This window comes from Amphiprion ocellaris, chromosome 1 (assembly GCF_022539595.1).
Source record: "Amphiprion ocellaris isolate individual 3 ecotype Okinawa chromosome 1, ASM2253959v1, whole genome shotgun sequence".
Classification (NCBI taxonomy): Eukaryota; Metazoa; Chordata; class Actinopteri; family Pomacentridae; genus Amphiprion; species Amphiprion ocellaris.
This window is the reverse complement of record NC_072766.1, coordinates 33,946,978-33,970,613: the sequence shown is the minus strand read 5'-3', so window position 1 is coordinate 33,970,613 and position 23,636 is coordinate 33,946,978. Positions and strand designations below refer to the sequence as shown.

Sequence of the window (23,636 nt, the reverse complement as noted above, 5' to 3'; positions counted from 1 at the left end):
GCAACATTAAGTGTAAATGACGCCAAATGTCACTCAGACAGACTGTACTCTCCCACACAGACCCGAGAAGAGGTTTAATCAGCCGAAACAAGTGAAATCACCTGTGTGGGAGGACCATAGGTGTGCAGCGTATTAATTATTTATTTTACAAACCCTCCAAGAAGCCACAGTTCTGTCTCCATTGTGAGGAAATGCGTTTGTTACCACCACAGGTTTTGTGATAAACATATGGCTGATGTTAGCACATTGTTAAACTGGGGCACAGCTGAGGTGTAATATCAGTCTTTCCCTTATGCCTCTGTTCGGTCGGACTCCTGCCACATTGCTGGTCTCTCAGTTTGAGGTTTCAACCTGGAAACAGCATCCGTCCCACCATGAAGCTGCAAATCTTTCATTGTCTTCTTTGCAGCACATTTTTGCTCTTTGGTTTCTTGCTGTTTTCCAGCATTTCTGTTTTTATAATGATAATAATGGGTATTTTTTTCCTTTGGTAGGTGTCTTGCTAAAATATGTACCATATCACTATTAGAAGATAGACAGTGCAGCACATCCAATCAAGCATTAGTCTCAATTTTGGCTTTCTGAGGTTAAATTAATTAAATTTAATTGACTACGATATTGATGTTTAAAATACCAAAACTGTGCTCCATATCAAATCAAGCTGTTCCTAAACCACCAGCCAGCTACCAGGGAGCCGTCCAGATGTTCTCGGCTTCACTTTTTTGGGAGCTGCTGTGCACGTAACCCTGCAGCAGAAATGCCCTGAGCAGAAATCTAAAGAGCTGCAGTCTAAAGTGGAGGAGTGATTTGCAACAGAATACAAACGGGCAAAATGAAAATCAAGTATACGGTGTGTTACCATAGTACGCAATATGCACAAAACAGAAAACTCAAATTTTGAGTGTAGTTTTATTTATATTTTGTTGCCAGGAGATGCACTGATTTTAGGTAAAAAAAAAAAAAAAAAAAAACACTTCAAGCCTGATTTTGATGCAAATTCTTACATTAACAGGAATGTGGCACAACATGAAAATAAAAGCAGTGCTCTGTTAATTCAGATGTTAATATCCAATGAAAATATTCAATCAATGCCCTCAAACTGTTTAAATGAATCCTATCATCTTACAGTCCGTAGTCGTGCATCCCTGCAAGGCTGCATCCATTCTAATAAAAAAACTCTTCCAACACACTAAACTATTCTGAAAACTTGAATTTCTTTCTTGATAAACCTGGCCATGGTCGCCTACAGTATCTCCTGCTGAATCAGATTAGTGGGCAGCTTGCTTTGAGTTTGCACTTTGGAGATGTACTCTATAGAATGATGGTAGTTTCCTTCTTGCTTCTTTAGTTTCTTTTCAATCTTAGATTAAAGCTGAGCTCAAACTACAGAAGTTTCGGCTTTTTTATCACCGTTTTATCCCCACTGACAGTCGGAGGAGAAAGTTCTTCTGGGATCTTGGTCTGGACAGAAAATTATTTTGTAATGTAAGGGGTTTACAGGTTCAGTCTTGAGCTTCATGAACTCTTTGCAGACTCATCAGGGCCATTCTGATAATTAGCAACGCTAAACATCGCAACTCTTGAGGCTAATGGAAGCTCCAAATATTAAAACTGATTAAAATCTCACCTCTGGTTCTTGCTGAAGACCAGACAAACCGATGCTGACCACATTTTTCCAATAGTTTTCCTACCTAGTCTCGTCATTTCTGTTTTTATTTTCTCTCAGCGCAAAATGTGCATTACAGAAAAGTGTTGAACGATATTCTCCGTTTTCACCTGTTTCCCCATGAGATCATGTGATTCGGTGCTCTGCTCCCTCTGGCACGATAATCTTAATAATATCTGATAGTGCGTGATATGCCATTATTTACTTATCTTTATATCATCTGCATGCCTGAGATTAGAGAGAGAAACATTTGTGACGAGTGTTTGGGTGTTTAAAAGTCCTGGCATTAGAGGGGTGACAATGTTTTCAGGACAAGCGAAGGTTCCTCCAGACTTAAGAATGTTTCAGATACTCTGGTGCTTCTCAAAATGTTCTCAAACTTTCAAGGATTAGCATACAGGCTGAGAAAACTTTTCCTCGACGTCCGTCCTTCATTTCCAACACTAATGACTTCCCTGTTATGCGTTTTTGGCAGGTGAACCAGGAGAACGTGGTGAAGGTGGGCCACAGACAGGTGGTCAACATGATCCGCCAGGGGGGGAACCGGCTCCTGATCAAGGTGGTGACGGTGAGCCGGAATCTGGACCCTGAGGACACGGCACGCAAAAAAGGTACGACAACAATATTCAGAGCGTCGCACCAAAACATAATTTAGAAACGGGGGGACATATCCAGTGTAGAAACGAGTGACGCTGATGCTAGAAAATGAAATAATGATGAGGTATGGAGCAGCAGGGCAGCCTCGTGTAGTAAGATGGTTTGAAAATCCTTCTGCTAACCTCCCGTAATACAACACCAAAGACTGCAGTAAAGCAGCGTGCTGACTGATGGTGTGTTATGTAATAATATCTCCCTCTGAGGCAGAAACCTGACTTACTTCACGTTCATAATGCAAACAATGGTTCCTATAAAATTACTGACTGAGAAAAGTCACCTGAGCATCAACAGCTGAAGAAGAGTTTTTTGTATTTATTTGGGATTAAAGCTACTGTCAGAATTTGTAGGATGATTATTTAACCTTTACCGCACACCAACAAAGATTTATTGATTTTTATTGTATTTTTTAAATGTATATTTTGCACTGACAGTACAGAATTACAGTTAGCTAGCAACTAGTCATCCTTGAGTAGGTAGATTAAAACAACTGCAGGACAACAATTATACATTTATTAATATAAAAATCCATCAGTGTGGGATAATAAATACAATCAGTGTGATATAGACAAGGCAGACATTGGTGGTGACACTTTTATTGTGACTTACTCTGATTTATTCTGAAGTTAGAGGCGCATTTTAAACATTGCAGTACCTCTTAGTCTTTAAGGTTTGGGTGTTTGTAATTGCACTGAAGCACTGCTCTAACCGAGAAAGCAAATTGACTAAAAACCTTTAGTAGATGCTCTTCTTCTACCAGCTTCTGCAGAGATCTTCTTGGGAGGAGAGGGTGCAAGATTGTGTATAAGAAGATTCTATTTTTACAGTCTATTGCTGTGATTATGTGTGTTAAAGAACATGGCGTGTGCAAAAAGCTTTGCAGTGTGCGAGGACATATGGAAAAAGAGCAAATGTAACATCAATAAGAGCAGCAGCCACAACATTTACAGAATGCAGTGACACAGTAGCAGAAGATTTATCAAGTCAGTAAAATGACAGTCATTTAAAAATGCTGAAATGCCAATATCCGAGTGTCTTACTTCACAATTATATCCTCACTTTAAAACTTGATTTAGGATTTGAGACCACATTTTCCCTCTCTACGGCTCCATATTGTTCCACATTAATGACCACAGTTAATATCAACCTTGCATTCACTGTTGATTAAGTTAACAGTATCTCTGTATAAGGTGACATCTATGTGCTGTAGGAAGTGAAACCAGGGCTGTAAAAATAGGGATGCAAATCCAGATTGTAACTATGTGTCATGATTTTGGTGCACACGGAGTTAACTCAGTTGTTGGATCTATACTCCAGTGGAAAAGAGAAGCTGAAAGAGCCAAATAAAAGGCTATTCCTGTAAATGTTTGTAGCTCACAGTTACTCCGAGTTCCTTCTGTGGAAAGTCACCTACTTAGTCTCTTGAAAAATGTCAAAAAATACTCACTGCAACATTGCCTTCCCACTGTCGCTCATAGGGAATCCAAAGGTAACGTTGGATTGTTGGATTTCTGTTCTCTGTTTATAAATCCTAAGGTCTGTACCTTAGTATGCTAAGTGCATTTTTGGGTCTTAATCACAATTCTCCCCACAAATTTAGTTGGACTAATGGGAACACACGGTTAGTTATACATATGGCTGCCTTGATACAAAGCCAGTAACTTCAGCTCAAGGCTAAAGTCCAAACTCACAAAGTTCTGCAGCCTGTTTTCCCTCTGAAGTGGTGATTCGTATCTCTGCCACTTTGACGCTTGTTGAATTTCCACCCTACGGATTATCGGTATTGATACTACAGAGTGTCTGTCTTTGCTCTGGAGACAGTGGTATGATTCTAGATGGTTGTTTGCTGCTGAGATACGCAGCAGTGATAGTTTCTGAATTTAATACACCCAGAAAATGAACTTAAGAGTTGCCTCCACTTAAGTCACAGCAATTAAGGATAAATATAACTACTTTAAAATGTGCAGCCCCAACTCACCTCACATTTTGCAACAATGATAGGGTTAGTATGAATGAGAGAATAAAATGCACTATGCGGTACATCAGGCTAAATTTGTTTTCAGATTTGACAACAGCTTCAACTCTATTAATCAGACCCCTGTGCTGGCAACTTTTGCATAATGAATTTATAAAGGGATTCAACTGAATGCTGACATGGCACCAGAGACAGAGCTCACATACACAACTAAACAGTGACAATCTACATTTCCAGCCTGCACAACCTAAAAAAGATGACTTTACAACAGCTAGGGATGTCCTGAAGTTTGTTTGTGCCTAATCTGATCTGAATAATTTGATAATTAGTATCTGCCAAAAAGTCCCAGTTCGATACACTCACACTCCAAATATTGTAGATTAGCTGTAGTACCTGGTTGCGACACTTACCGTTTAATGTTGTGGTAAACAGAGGTCGCGGGCAGTACTGTGCTGGCCAAGAGGGAGCATCAGAAGTGTAGCTAGTAAAGGGGCAACATGACAAAGTCTTTTGTGATGCTTAATAACACCCGCCCAGTGCACATGTAAAAAATCTAATGAGAATTAATAAGGACAGTGTTCCTTTATTCCAGTGGCAGATGTGATAGCTGCTTTTGTGGTCTATATCGTGTTCTTAGCTTGAAATAGCTGTATCAGCACATGACTAATGCCGAGTGTACCCCATTTTGCACTGCAGATTTATCGATTATTGATTGATAATGCTGCATTCACCAAGAGTATTTCCAAATGTACAACACCTGTGTGACAGCGGATGAAAAACAAAGGATTGGGCTTACGTTTGCATCGTCATCTTGGAATATGTTCGTGCCATCAAGGAAGAAAAGCTCCACTGATGGAAAGACCTGGTCATTCAGTATATTCAGGTAGTCAGCTGACCTCTTTCTTTGGGAACATACCGTTGCTGAACCTGACCGACCCCAGATCATAACCCTTGTTGGGTTGGACGGTTCTTAACCCGATTTTACTAGTTTTTTGATCAGGCACTGTACCTCCAAGATGTGTAGAGCATCCAGTGAGACTAATTGTATCAGGACCAATCAGGTTTTTGGTGAGTTCAGGTGGAACAGGAAACTTTGGACGATTTCTCTAAGAAAAGAAGATTATATGCCAAAATAAGATCATCCTCAATAGAACCTCGCCAGGTCACTCACCCCTATGTTATTACAGTTAGTTTTTCCGTCTTTCCACTGGTTGCATAAGTAGTTGTGTTGCTTTAAAGACTATTAGAAAGTGTAATGTTGTTTTATCTGAGTAAAAACAAAATGCTTTTAGTCACCCCTCTGACTTTCTCCTCCTCAGCTCCTCCACCTCCAAAGAGAGCCCCCACCACAGCACTGTCGATGCGTTCCAAGTCGATGACCTCTGAGCTGGAGGAACTCGGTAAGAGCATCTCCGTTTGTTTTTTTTTTTTACTCACAATGGCATCAGGAAGTTAGCATCTAACGGCACCTCTCTCTTCTTTGTTCCTCTTTCTTATTTTCATTGATTGGTTAATCTCTCAATAGTGGATAAAGGTAAGCAGTTAATGCTGCATAACCTTTTGCCATCCATTTTGCAACATCCATCGGCTCACAGCGGCTGAATGAGGCTTTTGTTCAAGCTGATGCAATCTGCATTTCCATCATTTTGCTTAAAAAAATAGAAGAAAACTGCTTTTTCCTCCCTTCTTCATCTCCTGTCCTGTTTGCCTTTATGCATGAAGACTCTAGCTTCTAGATCACTGCAGCCATGGGCGTAGGTTTTACCAGGATGTTTGAAATTTTGAGCGTCAAACACCTTTCATGCATTCTGATGAATCCTTATGCAAAACCGTGTGCCTTTTCTGCATCACTCGTCTTTATTTATGGGTCATTCCATATAAAATTAACCAAATCTGTAAGTTCCCACCTGACTAACTTAGAATCAGCTGATTTTTAGTGTACAATAACCTTGGTATATTTAACAAAGCCCTACAAAGTTTTACTTTCATACTATGAAAATTTTCTAAGTCACAAGCCCTTAAAGTACACAGAGATTGGTTGACTGGTCATACTTTTTAATTTACGTGATTTTTTCCTGCATTTTTCAGCAATCATGACACACATGTACATTCAATTTTCAGAGATGAAAAACATATTTGAGCCATGTTTATCAGTTTTACATCACAATCTAAAACCAAAATCTTGTTTTTGCCAACTTTGAGTATCAACAATATGGGATATATGATAGTTTTAATAGCAACACTGCACCATAGAAACAAGCATTGGTACGTAGTGTTTAACTTTTGTATTTTCTATGCAAAGGAGCCACATTTGACATTGTTGTTAAATGCAAAATCTTAAATCTTAGATTCTATTTACTCAAGGAATATAACCATGACAACTCCCGCCTCATCATTTTTCTGCCCTGTAAAAAGCCCTAATGTTAGATTTTAAGATTACATATCATCACTATTGTTCACAATCTGACAACAGAAACAGGCCGACAGGAACTGAACACTATCAGAGTTGAATTTGAAAGACTGGTTTGGTCAGTGTGATTTGTCCAAACTATTAGATAAAACCTGTGAACACCAGTGTTGTTCCTCCATTTCACAGACATAAGCTACATGTGCAAGTGTTAAAATAAGACTATATTATAAAATTATTATGACACAGAACGGATCAAAGGTAGAAGATGTGCCTGGCATCAACACGGTGGAAAAAATTAGACCTTTTATGTCAGAAAACTTGTTTTGACCAACCATCTATCCCATGAGGGAGGGAGGAGAGAGTAGCAATGATTGTTTCTTTACTCTGTGTCTTTGACAGTAAGCAGTTTTGCTCTTGAAACAAGGATATATCCCATGATACTGATTTTCAAAGTTGGTTATAGAAAAAGGGTTGGTGACACCTGGATTGATTTGGATGCAGTTAAAGTGTGTTTTTCTACCCTGAAGATTTCATGTTTCTATCTCCTGTAATTACGAAGTTAAGATGGTTCAAAAATGTTCTTCACAAATGCAAAATATTTATTGTATGAAAGTAACATTTTGTTAGGCTTCATTAAATATACTACATTTATTTATTAATACCAAAAAAATCTGCTGATTTGTGTGGGTGAGATGAGAAGCACTGATTGATTTTTAATGAAATTACCCTTAAGTAAAGCACAGAAAACACAAAATTAAGGCATTTTGACAACTCACAATATTAGTATATGTGAATCTGATTTTCTAAATTACATTCAGTGCTTGTATCATATTATGAGAGTGAAAAAGACCCAGTGCTGAGGAAACACCACCAACTAGTAACATCACAGCAGTTTTTCCAAATCTACGCCTATGCCTGCACTCATGAGCTGTTGCTGCAGTTAGAAGCAGGAAATAAGCAAAAAGATACAGCAATAGTGTGATAGTATTATCTCTGTTTGTTTATTTGGTCTTTTTATCTCTGTGTGGACTTTTCTTTAGGCCTCCCTGTGCTGTGCATTAAAACTAGAGTGTTGTCCTAAAACCTTTAGAATAGTCAGTGTTTCTGAACAAGAGCGGAAGGACAAATGGAAGGCAAGATGAAAATGAGGAATTGTGTGAGATTTACAGGAGAAAGATGCCTCAGTTGACTCAATGTCACTTTATTTCGTCAGTAGCAGCTAAACCTGCACTCGCTAAATTCATGGCTTTGAGAATTAGCTCCTCTGCTCTTGTTCCCTAAAGGTTCATATTTTATTTCATAAAAGCATATTGATTGTTCCTGATGCTAAAGTCCCTAATATCTGAGTCCTGGTTGATTTGGTGTGGTTACCGTGGTTACGGCAGTTTAATATCAGAGCAAACAGTAGCCGAGCAGCTACTTTGTCAGAAGTACAAGAGAAGAGCAGCAGGTGTATCTGTTTAGACTGCAGCCAAACATTGTTTTCATAAAGAATTCCGTCAATAGTAATTACAACCTCCATCTGGTTTCACGCTGCGCTCAGGGCCAGTAGTTTTCCACTCAGCAGCAGGATTCAGTAAAGTTACTGAGGTGCAGAGGAATTGGAAGCATGAAGTCTTAGGCATGCAGCTCTTCATCTTAAAGCTCAGATTATTTTATAGCAAAAAAATAAACTAAACTTATCTGCTGACAAGAAAACATGCAGTTAGCAGTGAACACTGCGAAAAACTTATCTGTGGCTGTTTCACAATATAAACCATCAACTGTTTGAACGTTATTAATGTGAAACAGCAGCGGCAGGTTGTTTGGTTTGCATCAGCAGCAACCTAATAAAGCTCCGACACAGTGTGAAGAAAGAACAACGCAGCTTATATCAGTGATAGGAGTCAACTAATATGTTTTTTACCAATACTGATTAACAATAATGAAGGAGACAGATAACCGATATTTAGAACTGATACAAATTTGCAGTAAAAATGAAAATTGTGACATCAGATTTCAGAACAACACAAACTTGAGTACTACTTGTGACATGAACAATCAGCAAGTCACGTTACCATCAAGTATTTATATGCTAATTTTGAAGTATGACCTTAGAGAAAGTTATTGGAAACAGTATGATTCCAAACAAAACTTTCTCACTCCCGCAAAGTATGTTTTTATGCTTGCTTGAGGTGGTTTTTGACTTTTTCTATAAAGAGATAATGAGTCTAATGTTAGGTGTAAACACTTTCTCTAAATAAACTCTGACTGATTAGCCGTTTCTGCTAGAGACTGTGGACGTGATGAAGCATGGATGATAATAACTGGCATAAAAGCATAATTACAGCTTGAGAACAATTCCTGCAGACTTCTCTCCATCCTGCAGATGGCCAAAGCTTTGTTTTTTCCCCAAGCTTCTTCTTTTTAGCCATTTTAGTGTTTTTTCTTAGAAGTTTATGAAGAAATGGGGTGCATTCCAAGATGCATACTACCGTATTATATAGGATATATGCCAGAAAAAGATTTAGTACGTCCCAGTACATAGTATCTCAAATGTAGTATGCTGAAAATGGCAGGACCCTACTACATCTGTGTGGATTTTGCAGTATTCAAGCCAGCGTGCTTTCCTGACCCACAATTCTCTGCGCAGTTACATCATAGTGCCTCACGCGAGTACAAACAAGTCTGAGCCACAGAGACAGATGGAGCTCATTTTGCCTTACAGAATGCGAAAAGCTTGAAGCACATTAATATAAAAAGTATTCTATCCCAGTTGTATACATACTGCATGAAACTTTACGTACCTTTTGAGGGCAGCAGCAGTACTTACTGAAAGGAAAAGGGAAAAGTGAGTGATTCCAGATGCAGCTTTGGTTTTGTTTCCAGTTTCTTCTACTTTTATTACGGTAAAGTGTAATGTAGCCTATACTGCCACCTTCTGACGACGCTATGCGGCCAAGTTTATTCGCTTCCAAGCTGTTAATATAAGTAAGCCTAGTTAGCATTTTCTTTTTGAAAACTTTGTAATTATGTGGAAACAAGGACAGCCAAAGCAGTTAGTTTCTTTTATTAGGAAGTGTTTCAACAAAACAAACAAACAATAGCAATAATAGTAATGCTAGATATCTGATTCAATAATCAGTCCATCCCTAATCAATTCTTTAAAATTGTGCCGGATTACATGCATGTATCATTTCCCTATGAATCCCCTGCACTCTAATTCCCAGCATGTGAAGAGCCAACTCTGCTGCAACCAATAACAACTTTATTGAAAGGAAAGAGGACTATTATTCCATCAAAAATGACAGGTGGTGCCATGAGAACTGTCCTGACGTGGTCTGTGTTCCACGTAATGTGTCCCACCTCCTGTATAACTGCAAATTAATTGATTAATTAATTCAAAATTTGGCTAAATAGCTCAATCATGCAGCTTAAACAGGACACACTGGACTGCAGGAACTTTTTCTGGGCATTTTTCACCATGTTCTGTTCACTTATTGATCAACCACTTAAAGAAAAGCAGATTGGTGGGTTTGCAATGCAGCTTCGGACTTACCGAACACACTTAAGGGTCAATCATTAATAATCGCAGTTCTGTGGACGGTGTCAAAGGTGTGTAAAGTGCAGGCAACGAGATGAAAGGTGAATTAATAAATGCATGACACGGAGGACAATCTGCTTGTGTTGCAGAAAGCCGCTGACAGAAAAACACCTCCGGTCAGCAGGTTTTTTATGAGCTACTTAGTTGACACATTTCGTGCTGCGCTTTAAACATGTATAGTAGTAATAGTACTGCTTGGTAGCACTGCTAAGACTGACTGAATACTTGATATACACATAAAAATTAAAGCTAAGATGCAGGCAGAGTTTCCCTCCTGTGTCCGTTTATGTGCTCTGAAGACTCAGAAATGTTTTTCTGTCGCCCTTTAAGCCACTCTAAGGAAAAAGAAAGGTGGTAAGTTACTATAGGCATGCTTAAACCTTAAATCTAGTACTTTTAGTGATTGATTTATGTCACGTACCCCCCACACCCCACCGCCTCACTGTGATTAACTAACTACCGACTGTATTTGGTGACGATTTCTGTGAAGAGTTTGATTTGACCAGCTTCTTTGACTGTACACTCGTCGTGTTTTTGCATGATGTGTTTCTGATTACAGCACCATCACTGTGTTCTAAATGTTGTTGGTGGTGCATGATTTAATGTTGTACAAAGATGTTATTATTGTTTTTTCTCCTCTTTCTTCATGACTGCTTGGAAGCCGAGTAGGGCTGCACGATATTGGGGAAAAAACTGACATTAAAAAAAAAAAGCTTACATTTATATTAAATGACTCTATTTGAAAAAGAAAAAAAGAATTAATCATTTGGATTGGATTGATTTTGTAGGCGAGTGCATTGAAAATACAAAATATTTAAAAAGAAGCTGAAAAAAGCTGTTTGGAACATTTCTCGTTGGGGTGTAACACTGGTATCCAAAATAGATTTTTGTTTTCGATGGCATTAAGATGTGACTTTGCACTGGTCATACAGAGTTTTGTGCTGCTTATTTATGCAGTCAAACTAATTTGTGGAGTTGCCTCATGCAGGGCCTGTTTTTGATCAACATCATCCTTTCTTTACCTGAAATATATCTGTAAAACTGATGTTGCCTTTCTTTTTGCAACCAAATCTTCCATTTCCGGTGTTTGTCTCCTGTTTTTCACTCGTTTTGCTTTGCAGACGTGCAGCCTGCATGTAACTCTGTGTCTTGGAAATAAATTTAAAGAAAAAAACTCAACAGTAGAGCTACGAATTGTTCAAATAAAGGCTAAGCTGTGTGATGCCAGCTTCTATACATATAATATTGCACTAGTGTTGTATCCTACTTGGTCCTCACACTGCGATTAATAGATTAGTTCCCAACTATTAAATTAAATGGGAACTATTTTGATTGATTGAATAATTGGTTTCAGTCAGTCTAGGTTCTCTGATTGCAGCTTCTTAACTAAATAATTTCTGGTTTCTTTCCTCTTCTCTAAATATTTTTGGATTGTGGACCAAAGAAGACATTTGCCGACATTTTTCACCATTTTCTGACATTTTGTAGCCAAAACAACTAATTGATTTATCAAGAAAATAACCAACAGATTAATTCACAATGAAAATAGTCATTAGTTGCAGCCCTAGCATCCAAGAACATTAAATCAGAGTAAATACTATTGTACCAAGAAGCAAAAAAAAAAAGTTATAGCATGATATATTTGAGTCAATTAGCCTAGCTCACATTGCAATGCTGAAGCAATATATCATGCAGCCCTGACGCTGAGGGGTCCCATTATTTGCTTTTGATTAAAGGAGTAGTTCACCTCAGTGCTTCTTAAACCCAGGATGCTAATTTGCAATGCTAACAGCAGCACACTATTTACCTTCTGGAAGAATTTCAAGCTTCAAAGCAGAGATGTGTAGCAACAGACCCTTAATGAGGAATTACAAAACAGTCATGTGTATGTGTGTGTGTGATTGTGAGCCAAATTTAAAAAAAAAAAATGTACGTCAGTGTTTGTTCAGTATACTGATCTAGGAAGGTTTGCTGTCATGTTTGTTTCTTTTCATGTGTGCCTCATGTGTCGGTGCAGGATTGTGTATATGTGTGTTTGTGTGTGCGCTGAGGAGGAGGAGAAGGTTTATTCCAGGAAATGTTTCACTCACAGATAGGTTTCCAGGGCAACCGTGTTGCATGCTGTCTGATATGCTGTAGCCGCAATCCAGTGGAGAGACACGTCAGAAAGAGAGAGGAAATGTGCCTCTTTCTGCTTCTTCTGTGTGTGTTTGTGTGTTTTTAGCTCTAACTGTAGTTAAGGTCATTGATGCTCCTCTCCTCCCCTTTCCTCCCCTCCCCTCCCCCATTCCTCTCCTCTGTGTGTAGATGCGCAGAAGAAGAGGATTGTTTTCCAAGTCACTCTAAGTAATCACTCCCCCTAATGCATGGAAGCTTTTCTACATCCTGAACAGAGCTAGTCAGGGAGGTGACACAGCAGGAGGCTAGATCAGGGCTAGCATGTAGCTTCTCTGAGCGAAGCCCTTTAGGTGGACTCTACCTGATGGCATCATCTCACACCAGAGGGAAGTTCAGTTCTGCCAAATTTGCCGTTTCTCAGGCTTTAGAAAAAAAACAAAGAAAAGAAAGAAAACTACTGGGAGATAACGGCAAACTTGACAGACTTCACATTCATTGCTCATTTTACATTTAACCCTCTGAACCCTAAGCAGTTTTTGGGTGTTGATTTTTGCTCTCACTGTGGACGCATTTTTCTCCGCATTTTCTCGCGACCTTTATGGAAACAGCACAATCATGACTAGTAGAGAGAACTCAGAAATGTCTTCTGTGTAGTATAACTTAGCTATAATGCCATAAGTCATAAAAAAGAAAAATTAAAAAAAAAAAACACTCTAATCATCATGTACATTTTCTGACAGGTTTTACCAAACTGGGAAAAAAAAAGTTATTCAACATCTTTATATCTTCAACAAACTAAGCATTTTTTTTCGCACTTCTCTTTTCACTATTTCACCATGCTGAATGTATCTTCCAGCAACTTGCTCCTTCCTACTGTTTTGGAGTCATGCTGCTTTTTTGTTTTTCTTATTGATGCAGTGTGTTTAATTTTTCTTTCAGTTCCTCCCGTCGTCTCATCTGTACTCTGTGTAAACACAGCCTGCAGTTTATACGAAAACCGAAATTTTTTTGTCATGTTACTGTTGGTCACTCATGACTTCTTGTTTGGGCAAGAAGCACAACATTTTCAGTGTTTTATGGAGTCTGTTTACTGCAAATTTTGTATTTTTTTGGCAATTTTTTGAATGAGCCATATAGAATAAAGTGATTTTGCGAAAACGTTGCTCTTTTAAGTCGAAAATCTGACAATGCTATGCTCTATTTTCACAGTCTATGATACATGGTGCGAATTTGGCAATCTAACCTGTCGCTGAGTATTGGGGTTCAGAGGATTTAATGAGGGAACGACCCTGAGAGTTGGATGATGCTGCTGAGTCAGCTGTTTGGAAAGAGCTTGCACGGCTTCCAAGGCTGGACCCACCTGACACATTTCATCAGAGTCCTCCCAAAAAAAAAAGAAAAATGTGTTTCTATGTTTTCTGTTTCAGTTTCATCTGCAAATTCAGTGTGGAAACACAACGAAGGGTCACTGTGAATGATTGGCTTGCATCAGATCCTTACTAAGGCTTTGCAAGTTCACTCCTGCCACCTCTGTTTTGTCGCTCATCGGTTACGACTTGCCTTGTCTTGCAGACAAAGTTGAGGAGATGACACACGCCCAGAAGGCCTCACCTGTTGACATGAAGATCGCAACAATCAAACCACGTCCATCCAGTCGCTGCTTGGTCACGCCTACTGATATGAATGTAAGAGCACACGAGTGAAAAACGGCTGTGGACATAAAGTACATTTAATCCAATACTGTGTTCAGGTGCAGTTTTCTTCAGTTTTTCCATTCTATGCTAGAGAGTCTGGAGAACGTCGAGGAACATACAATTTTATGACTGTAAAAAGCTGCGACTGGAAATTATGTAATTATTATTTTAATTATGGAAGACAGGAATTCTGGTAGAAAACTTGAATGTACATAGTGTATTTATTTTCCCGATCAATGGAGCTGATTATTTCTAACTGACAGGTGCGCAATAAAACTATCAAACTTCATATATTCGAACATGATATTGTATTGAAGTGCATGTAGACCTGACACTGTCTCATAATGAAGGAAATCACTTTAATTTGTGGACAAATCAAAATGAAACTAATGTTACTGATTGAATATTCTCTGTAATTATTACTAGTAAACTGATCAGTTTTCTTATTTGTGTTCTATCAGCTGCAGTACCAGCTGCTTAAACGGACCAAACATAAAAACATATTTATGTGATTTCTACATCACCAACTAAATACATGTCGGGTTCCCATGGCTTTGAGTTATACTTTCATACACCTGTACTATACTATATATGTACAATACACCTGTACGATACTATATATGTACAATACACCTGTACTATACTATATATGTACAATACACCTGTACTATACTATATATGTACAATACACCTGTACTATACTATATATGTACAATACACCTGTACTATACTATATATGTACTATACACCTGTACTATACTATATATGTACTATACACCTGTACTATACTATATATGTACTATACACCTGTACTATACTATATATGTACTATACACCTGTACTATACTATATATGTACTATACACCTGTACTATACTATATATGTACAATACACCTGTACTATACTATATATGTACAATACACCTGTACTATACTATATATGTACAATACACCTGTACTATACTATATATGTACAATACACCTGTACTATACTATATATGTACTATACACCAGTACTATACTGTATATGTACAAGTAGTTCAAACTAGCTCCACCTACATCAGCTACAACAGTAACATGCTGCTGACACACTGATGCTTCACTATCGAGAATCTAATTAGGTCGTATATAACACTTTATCTGTCTGAAGCATTTTGCTGCTAATACTAGCTTACTTACAAAAAAAGAAAAAGGGCATTTTTACTTTGCTGAACTGATACTTTAAGTCTGAATACTTCTTTCAACACTGCCAACAAATACATGCAAGGGTGACTTAATAACTGAACCTGCATTAAGTTTAAGTACAGTATTACTTTGTGATACTGAAGGTTTTGCAGTCTTGTTTGAGGTTTCAGTGTATTGTGTTAGTGTAAATGGGTTTGGATGAGTGTGTTTTTGGCTGTAGTGTGTGCCACCTCCACAAAATCTATAAAGGAAAAATGACATTCTTTGAATTTCAATATCCTATTTTTGAACACTAGATATATAACTGAAACCAAGTGCTGTTACGGTGTGAGTCCACAGTGACGTTTTTGGACGTGAGGAGTTGTTGCGCTTATGTTGATTGGATGCTTCATGTGCATGCAACTAGGCAGAAAATTGACAGTTGCTCTCCATACTTGAGACAGGAAACTATGAATTTAAGGATTAATTGGTAATCTATGTGTTGTGCTAATAATTTAATTGATTAAAAATCTATTACATGATAAGACAGAAGATGAGGTAGATAAAGTTGTGAAATAAAAAAAACGCATCAAGAAGTGGAGAACACGAGCTTTGTTCATTAGAGATTAGTGGTCGAAATTTACTGTAACTTCAATCTCAGGCTACTCTGACATGACAATAAGACAGATTGTCATGTGCGATTACGATAGCATTGCCAGTTTGTTTAAAAAAGCAAGCTGCCTCCACTTTTACCTCCAAATCACTGTTGCTTCTGACTCAACTACAGATAGTCGACGAGTTGGAACTCTAAGGCAAAATATCTATAATCACGTTTTGATGAGGCATAATTCCAGTTTGAGTTACCTTCAATGTTATTCTGACTGGTTCAAACTAAATTTAAGAAAGTTCAGTTGAGGAGAAATAAAGATATGTCGAGCTAGCATCAAGACTCGTCAGAGGTAAACTGTAAATATGTAAATCTGGAATAGTCACAATTGTAAATATCTGTAATTAGAAACACATCAATCTAAATATGAACTCTGAAATTTTCTTGTTGGCTAGGAAGAATTGAATTACAGACATCTGCTATGCATAAACAGTGTTGCTATTAAATGTTGAAATGACTTGCCATAGACACGATGCTACCCAAAAGCATTGCACAGTTCCTTATGTATGAATGGAAATGACAGTTTCTGTGGACTCGTACCATCAGTGTTGGTCACCGTCTTCAGAGAGTTAATGAGAAGTGTCATCATTAACAACATTCTGCTTTTTCAGTCCATGTATCACGACCGCCAGGGAGTAGCAGTGGTGCCACCCACTGTGCCGGGGGCGTACCTGGGGATACCTGAGAAGGGCACTATTAAGAAGCAGAAGTCCATAGGTATGATGTATAAGTATTTAGTGTGTGCAATGAGTGTGTGTGTGTCAGCTCAACTTGTGAACTGCCTGTCCACTACCTTGTGCTTTTAGCTTGTCATAAAATCCAATAATGCTCAGAGGCCGTGCTCTGTGTGCTTGAGCAATATTAAAGCTAATTATAGATAAATTAGAATGATCCAGTCAGCCAAGAGTGCTTTCAGGCAGTAATATTGGAGGTCATTAAGCATATGCTGAAACCTCATTCTCACTGCTGAACTAGAAGAGCGTCATGCAGACTAATGTTACTCACAGCTCTTTTAATTTGCAGTGCCATCAATATTACAAAAACAGATTCTGTTTTTTTCTTGATAATGACTGCAATGAAAACACTTGCTGTACTGTACTGTTTTGAAGGATGGATGGAAGGGGAAATGTTAGTGAAATAAACAAGCATCTTCAGCAAAATTTCCCTGGTGAAATTACCTCCAAATGGTAGCTGAATCTACTTGCGTCTAGATAACCAGAAGGCTAATTTTGTATCTAAATTGCACTACATTTCAAAACAACAAAAGGAAATTGATGCAGATTTCATTTTGGCAATTTCATGTACATAATTTTACCTGACACAGCTCCATAACTGCTGAATCAGTTTAACTCCAGCATTCTGACGATAGAGTAATTTTTAAAGGAACAGCGGAGTTATGTGACGATCGGCATACGTTTGTCTGTGAATCTGTCTGTTTGTGTGAAACATTATTCAAAAATGGACCAACAGATTTGGATAGAATTTTCAGGGAAGGTCAGAAATGACACAAGGATCAACTGATTAAATTTTCACAGTGATGCAGCTTATAATCTGGATCCACGACTTTAAGGATTTCACATTGCAAGATATAGCTGCCGGCACAGCGTTGCTGTTACCATGACGTAAACACTGTCTGCTGATGATCACATGATTGCGATCCTACTCCAAAATGACTGTGATTTATCAGTTGGAAATCATACAAGGAACAAATGATTAAACTGTGGGGTGTTTCTGAGTCCCATCAATTCCTGCTGCCTGCTACATATTTAGGTCACGTGATGTAGCAAACCCCAGCCAGACACGTGAAGTTCAGCCGTCAGCCTTATTTTGAACACAAATTCACCTTTCTGTCCTTCACAGCTTTCTTCAGGAAACACCATAAGAGCTTGTCCCCGTTGCATCTAGATGCTTCTAAGTTTAGACACATCCTTTGCTAGACAGCAACTGGAACCGTTTTCTTTCATCTTTACGTGAATTTTCTGACTTCTCGGCAGCGTCTTCGTCATGTCAAGAAACTGCTTCTTAGATAAACACACCGCTGGAATGGTGACAAAATAAAAGCCTGTAACTTTAAAAATACGCCTTCAAAATAAAAACATGGAGGGAACGGTTATTTTAACACTAGCAAAACAAAGGCTTGCCAAAAGTCATGAACTGATCAACAGACCTTTAAAAGAGTAATTTACATGCAATTCAGGATCCATACATAACGTGCACATGCATAACACACGTCTGTGTTCAATGCAAGGTAATTTTTTATTAAAGATTTCATCCGTCGGAAATGATACGTCAACTGAGCAGCCTTGGTAGAGTACTGTGCTCTTTGAGTGCTTTTCTAGCTAAAGATTTTAACTGATCAGTTGCCTGAACTCACTAGAAAATTCCCACTGGCTGCAGCTAACAGCTTGTTTCACATCTTTCTGGCCTCTCTCAAATTTCAGGAATTAACTGCTTAGATGAATAAAAGTCAAGAATAGGGAATGTAGTTTTGATCAGACATAGGGGATGATGACTTGAAAAGTGCTATATCAACGGACTTTCAGAATTAATTAATTATTTTTGACCGTGGGAGGAACAGAGTACCTGTGAAAACAACTGCGTTTTCACAACTTTGAACTTGCCCAATCTAATGGAGACTGCAAGCTCAAACTTAATTACTGCTTATGTGGACTCTGCTCCAAACTAATTGACATCATGAAAAAGAAGCTGTGAGTGTGGCTGCATTTATCATGCAGATTTTTCTTTGATGAGACCACTTAAATGTTTGAAGAGAAGGTATGATTTCAGTCAAACAAGATTTTCTTTTGTTGACTACAACATTAGTTGAGAAAGAAGTCACAGCTATAACCCAGTTGCTAGATGCACAATGTTGACTGTTCCTGTTACAGATGTGTCTTTTTATTGGCTACAGCTGCAGCAAATGTACAGTGTAAGGTTGTGGCAAAGCAAGATGATGAGATTTCATTTTGCGATTTCAAATCTGGATCTAGCATGGCACTGTGAAACTTACTGTTTTTCACAGCATTTGTATAATACGGGTAAATTCACAACTTCAGACTACAGTAGACTCTCTAATAAGTTGCAAACCAAGTGTCAGCTGGAACTGGCAAAATAAATCCTAACATCAGTCATTCAAAGTGGAAACCCTATTTGATACAAAATGGTCACTTAAGCAACAGTTGTGTGCTGCTCTCAAACTTGATGTAGCAACTTTCATAGATTATAGTGGGAGCAAGGTAATGCAGCAGGAACTCCATAAACCGTCTGCGTAAGTTATGTGTTTCATAGAGCCGCGTGTATGCAAGAGTGTGTATGATGCGGATTTCATCATCTTCCCAAGTCCGCAAGAGTCCATGCAGACAAATCATGATTGGCAGCAGTAGTGTGCATGCTCTGAATACGTAGACACAACCCACTGCACAAATATGCATTGGAGTCTTCCAAGTAGGCTTTTGCGGACTACAAAAATAAATATGGAAACAATACCTACCTGTCCATGGTCTACACAGCGTGTCCACACCAGAGTGCAAGTAAAGCTGAAGATGGTTGTTGTGGAACTAGGAAGTCATGCATGGACTAAAAGACAGATATCTCCTTCAGGTCCTTACATAATTTTTCTTTCTGAATTTCTCCAAGGTACATCAGAGGATGAGAAACAGGGATTCCTCACACCTCCCTTACTCAAGTTCTCCCGCAGCCTCTCTATGCCGGACACCTCAGAGGACATCCCTCCTCCACCTGCCATTTCACCACCTTCACCACCTGCCTACAACTCAGCTGCTGGCCCAACAACCAAAAGCTATGGCACCACACGACCGAGCTTCGTCCAGAACTCACCCAACGCAGTGACAACCATTAGCCGAACCACCGATGTTGGTACACTAAGACGTGGCTATTTCCGGCAGAGCTCTGAGCAGTTTGAGAGCACACGCACTCGAGGACGCACACCGGTGCCTGAGAACCCTTACTCCGAGGTGGGCAATAAGACACTATATGTGCCAGCAAAACCAGCTCGAAGGAAGGGCATGCTAGTGAAGCAATCTAATGTTGAAGACAGTCCAGAGAAAACATGTCACATGCCAGCAAACCCCTCAGGCGCAGTTTCAATGCCCACTACACCTGTAGAAAGAACGTGCTCCTCCATTCCCATCCCCACCATTATCGTTAAGGAGCCCTCCACCAGCAGCAGTGGTAAGAGCAGCCAGGGTAGCAGTATGGAGATAGAGCCCACCACCCCTGAACACCCACCTCTCACACCCACCGTTGGTGGAAGTGGAGGTTTGCGTCCTGACGACCCCCTCTCCCTAAGCAACCCCTTTGCAGCAGCTATTGCTGGAGCTGTTCGGGACCGAGAGAAGAGGCTAGAGGCAAAAAAGCACTCAATTGCCTTCCAGTCAATAGACATAGGGGATGATGACTTGAGTGGTCCCACACCGACCCCTCGCCTTCGCCAGTCCAAGTCCATCGATGAAGGCATGTTCAGTAGCGACGAACGTCTCCGAAGAATATTGGGTCCTCCTTCAACTCAGCTCGGACCCCCTGTTGGGGGTGGTAGTGGCAATATGACAGATTTCAACACTCCTGAGCCCACAGTGGTTCGGGAGCCTCTGAACACTAGAACAGGCCAGTGTCCCAACCTGGACAGTCCTGTCAGTCTCCCAGCCACACCCCCTAAGAGCCACTACAGGGCTAATGGGACCTACCTCCATCCTGTCACTGGCAAGCCCCTGGACCCTAACTCCCCACTTGCGCTGGCCCTAGCAGCTCGTGACCGGGCCATGAAGGAGCAGCAAAACCACCCTCAGAATCAGCCACCAAATCCTCCTCAGGTTCAGCAAACCCCCAAACACGAAGCCCAGTCGCTGCCAATTCAGCAAAGTCACAAACCAGACCTCAACCAACCGCTGTTCATTGACACCAAACTACGCTCTGGAATTGAGACGAGCTATGCTGCAATCTCCACAGCAACCATGGGACGGCCTGGCCGAGGCGGCCTCCGGAGGCAGATGACGGAGCAGAAGTACGAGTCTGATGGAGCTCGAGAAGAGCGGAAGCATCAGGCTGTCGAGGAGAGAAAAAGTGCGCCAGCAGATGTGGCGGACTCATCAGCTCCCAAGTCAGCCGGGCTGTTGATGGTCCACACAAGTACAGAGGCAAACAACAAGATGGAGGTGGAGGGGCAGGACAGCAACAGGCCATCTGAGCTGAAGGACCCCAACCAGCCTGACCCTATCACTACTCAGACACTGTCCTCCAATCAGCCACCCACATCCCGAAGGAGAAGCGTTCCTTTAGGCGAATCCCTGGATGAACCGGTAAAACTGCCCTTCCGTATCCCCCCTCCTCCACTGGCCTCGGTCGACATTGATGAAGAATTTGACTTCGCAGAGCCCCTCCCTCCACCTTTGGAGTTTGCAAACAGTATTGACATTCCTGATGACCAGGCTAGTGCCATTGCAGAGATGCTACAACAACAGAGACGAAACGGGGGACCTCCTCTACCCCCATACCACCCTCACGCCCCGCCACCAGTCACCGATCAACACAAACGGGTGGCAAACAGCATGCCCCCCTCGTATCCTCCACCTCCACCCGACCAAGAGTCAGGGGTGGGCGACTCGGGCATCGAAGAGGTGGACAGCCGCAGTAGTGGGGATCCTCAGCACATGGAGACCACCAGCACCGTTTCCAGCATCTCCACCCTGTCGTCAGAGGGAGGCTTCTGTGACAGCGCCCTGGAGAGTCTCTACGCCACCGCGGATGGTCATGCCTTCCTGGTGGATCGGCCTCCAGTGCCACCCAAACCCAAGGGCAAGTCCGTCATCAACAGAACATCACTTTATCATGATGCTCTCATTGAGGAGCCCCCAGAGTCCTACGGTTCGCCGCCTCAGGCCCCTCCCCCTCCCCCCTCTTCCACTGAACCTCCTAGGACTCCTACTCAAAGGACATCCAAGCTATGGGGCGATCAGGCCCCTGAGCTACGCAGCCCCCCATCCACACCGGACACCAAGAACACAGTTATCACCGAGCTGAGCTCCATTCTGCAGCAAATGAATCGCGACAGGCCGCCCAAGCCAGGAGAGAGCCTCGACTCCCCCACAGGGACCAGGGGGGGCTTCGGAACCAGGTATGTATTTAGTCAGGCCTTACTGACTCGTGTTTTTAAATTCTGTTTTTGTCGTATTTGATGTGTACTGTCTGATAACCCATGTTTTACAGTCACAGATCTTTGTTTACCACTTATTTTACCTCTCATTTTAATGGTTAGTTACTTGTGTAAGGACTTAATTCACCACATGGTCTGCAACCCTCACAGTTTGCAGAAATGTCATGGCAACATGCCAGTTGCAGTATTTGTATTTAGCTTTGTCCATTGTTGTGTCAAAGTGTTGTTAAAGCTGTTGTGTCACTGAGGGTTCAAGTAGTTATTGATACTGTATTTTTAATTATGTGCATGTTTGAATAATTAATTTAGGAGAGTTGTATGAGGGTTTACAAATATCAGGAGAGTTGTTGTGGGTTCCATTCAACCAGGACACAACAAAAACCTCTTCTCTCTTTCTCCCTGTGGAAGCATGCTATGCCAGTAGTTTGAGGGTTTTTTTCTTCTTTTAATTATTTCCCTAATTTTTTTTTTTTTTAAATTGTCAATTTTCAACAGAGGTGATAAGCTGATCTGCTACTTTCTCGTCTGTGATTATAGTGTCAAATTTGGTTGTGTGGAGACAGGTGTTCTTTGATTATTTAATCAATTGTCACTTGTGTCTGGACTTTTTATTTTATGTCTGTGGATTGTCAGTCATTCAGGTCATGATAATCCTATCAGCTTCATTAAAAAGCAACTGGACTTTACCTTTTAGTCCCTGAGGATGTTTGAGGAGGTTTCTTGAATGAGAGGTGAAACATCTTTAGGAACCAAAGAGAGAAGTCCAGTTGCTTTTTTACTGAAGCACTTAGAATTGTTGATTGTACAGTAACTTGTATATATTTAGAAGCAACCAAAGGTCTCAGACCTCTCAGCTCAGCTGACTGTTTTGAGTTGTGTTTGAAGTATATGTGAAGTTGCAGGGATTGTGTTTATATGTCATTGACTTGTTCATATTTTTATGGCTTGCAGAGATACACTAGGTGAGCATTAGTCAGAGGAATGGCAATAGAGCATATTGCTGAAATGTAGGGTTGTAGTCATCAGGTTGACTGGTCAATTGGTTGGTCGATAGACTCTCATCTGACCAAATTGTCATTGGTCAGATGAGTTGTAGGTGTTACAGCCTTCCAGGATTAATGCATTGTTTTTGGTTGCGGGAGACTACCTGTGAACACCTGCATGTTTTTACGACTTTGAACTGACCCAAACTAATGGAGACTGGTAGGTCTGACTTATGTAAGGTTGTTCACTCGGAGTCAACTTCAAACTAATGCAGTGCCATAGATGTTGTTAGTGTGCCTGCATTTTGTTAAAAAAGTCCATATTTTGCTTTTTTGTGTTTCTCCTGTCCTCCTGTGTGTTAAATGGCTGCTTATTTGTAGATGTAAAAGGTCTACAAACCCCACGGCAAAGGGAGTTTGGCTGTCTCTTACCTGCCTGAAATCTGAAATGCCTCGCTTGAAGTCCAGACATTTCTTCTGTTACTTATCTACATCATCATGAAACACAATTACTTAACACCTGACTAGTAGCTAGTTAGACTATCAAACAAAGA

General features: G+C 40.2%; 1 protein-coding gene across 4 annotated transcripts in view; it reads left to right on the top strand.

Annotated features, from left to right (window-relative positions):
- The window catches only part of shank2b (SH3 and multiple ankyrin repeat domains 2b), a 305,290-nt gene that overhangs the window by 261,112 nt on the left and 20,542 nt on the right, over positions 1-23,636 (top strand). For 2 of the 4 annotated variants that reach the window (XM_055009730.1, XM_055009711.1), the window contains 7 exons: positions 2,142-2,277; positions 5,615-5,695; positions 10,619-10,642; positions 12,596-12,634; positions 13,979-14,091; positions 16,542-16,647; positions 19,567-22,060. In XM_055009730.1, the coding sequence (XP_054865705.1) occupies positions 2,142-2,277; positions 5,615-5,695; positions 10,619-10,642; positions 12,596-12,634; positions 13,979-14,091; positions 16,542-16,647; positions 19,567-22,060 (2,993 nt within the window). The remainder of the gene's footprint in view (positions 1-2,141; positions 2,278-5,614; positions 5,696-10,618; positions 10,643-12,595; positions 12,635-13,978; positions 14,092-16,541; positions 16,648-19,566; positions 22,061-23,636) is intronic. The other 2 variants (XM_035952465.2, XM_055009729.1) reach the window with 2 other exon arrangements.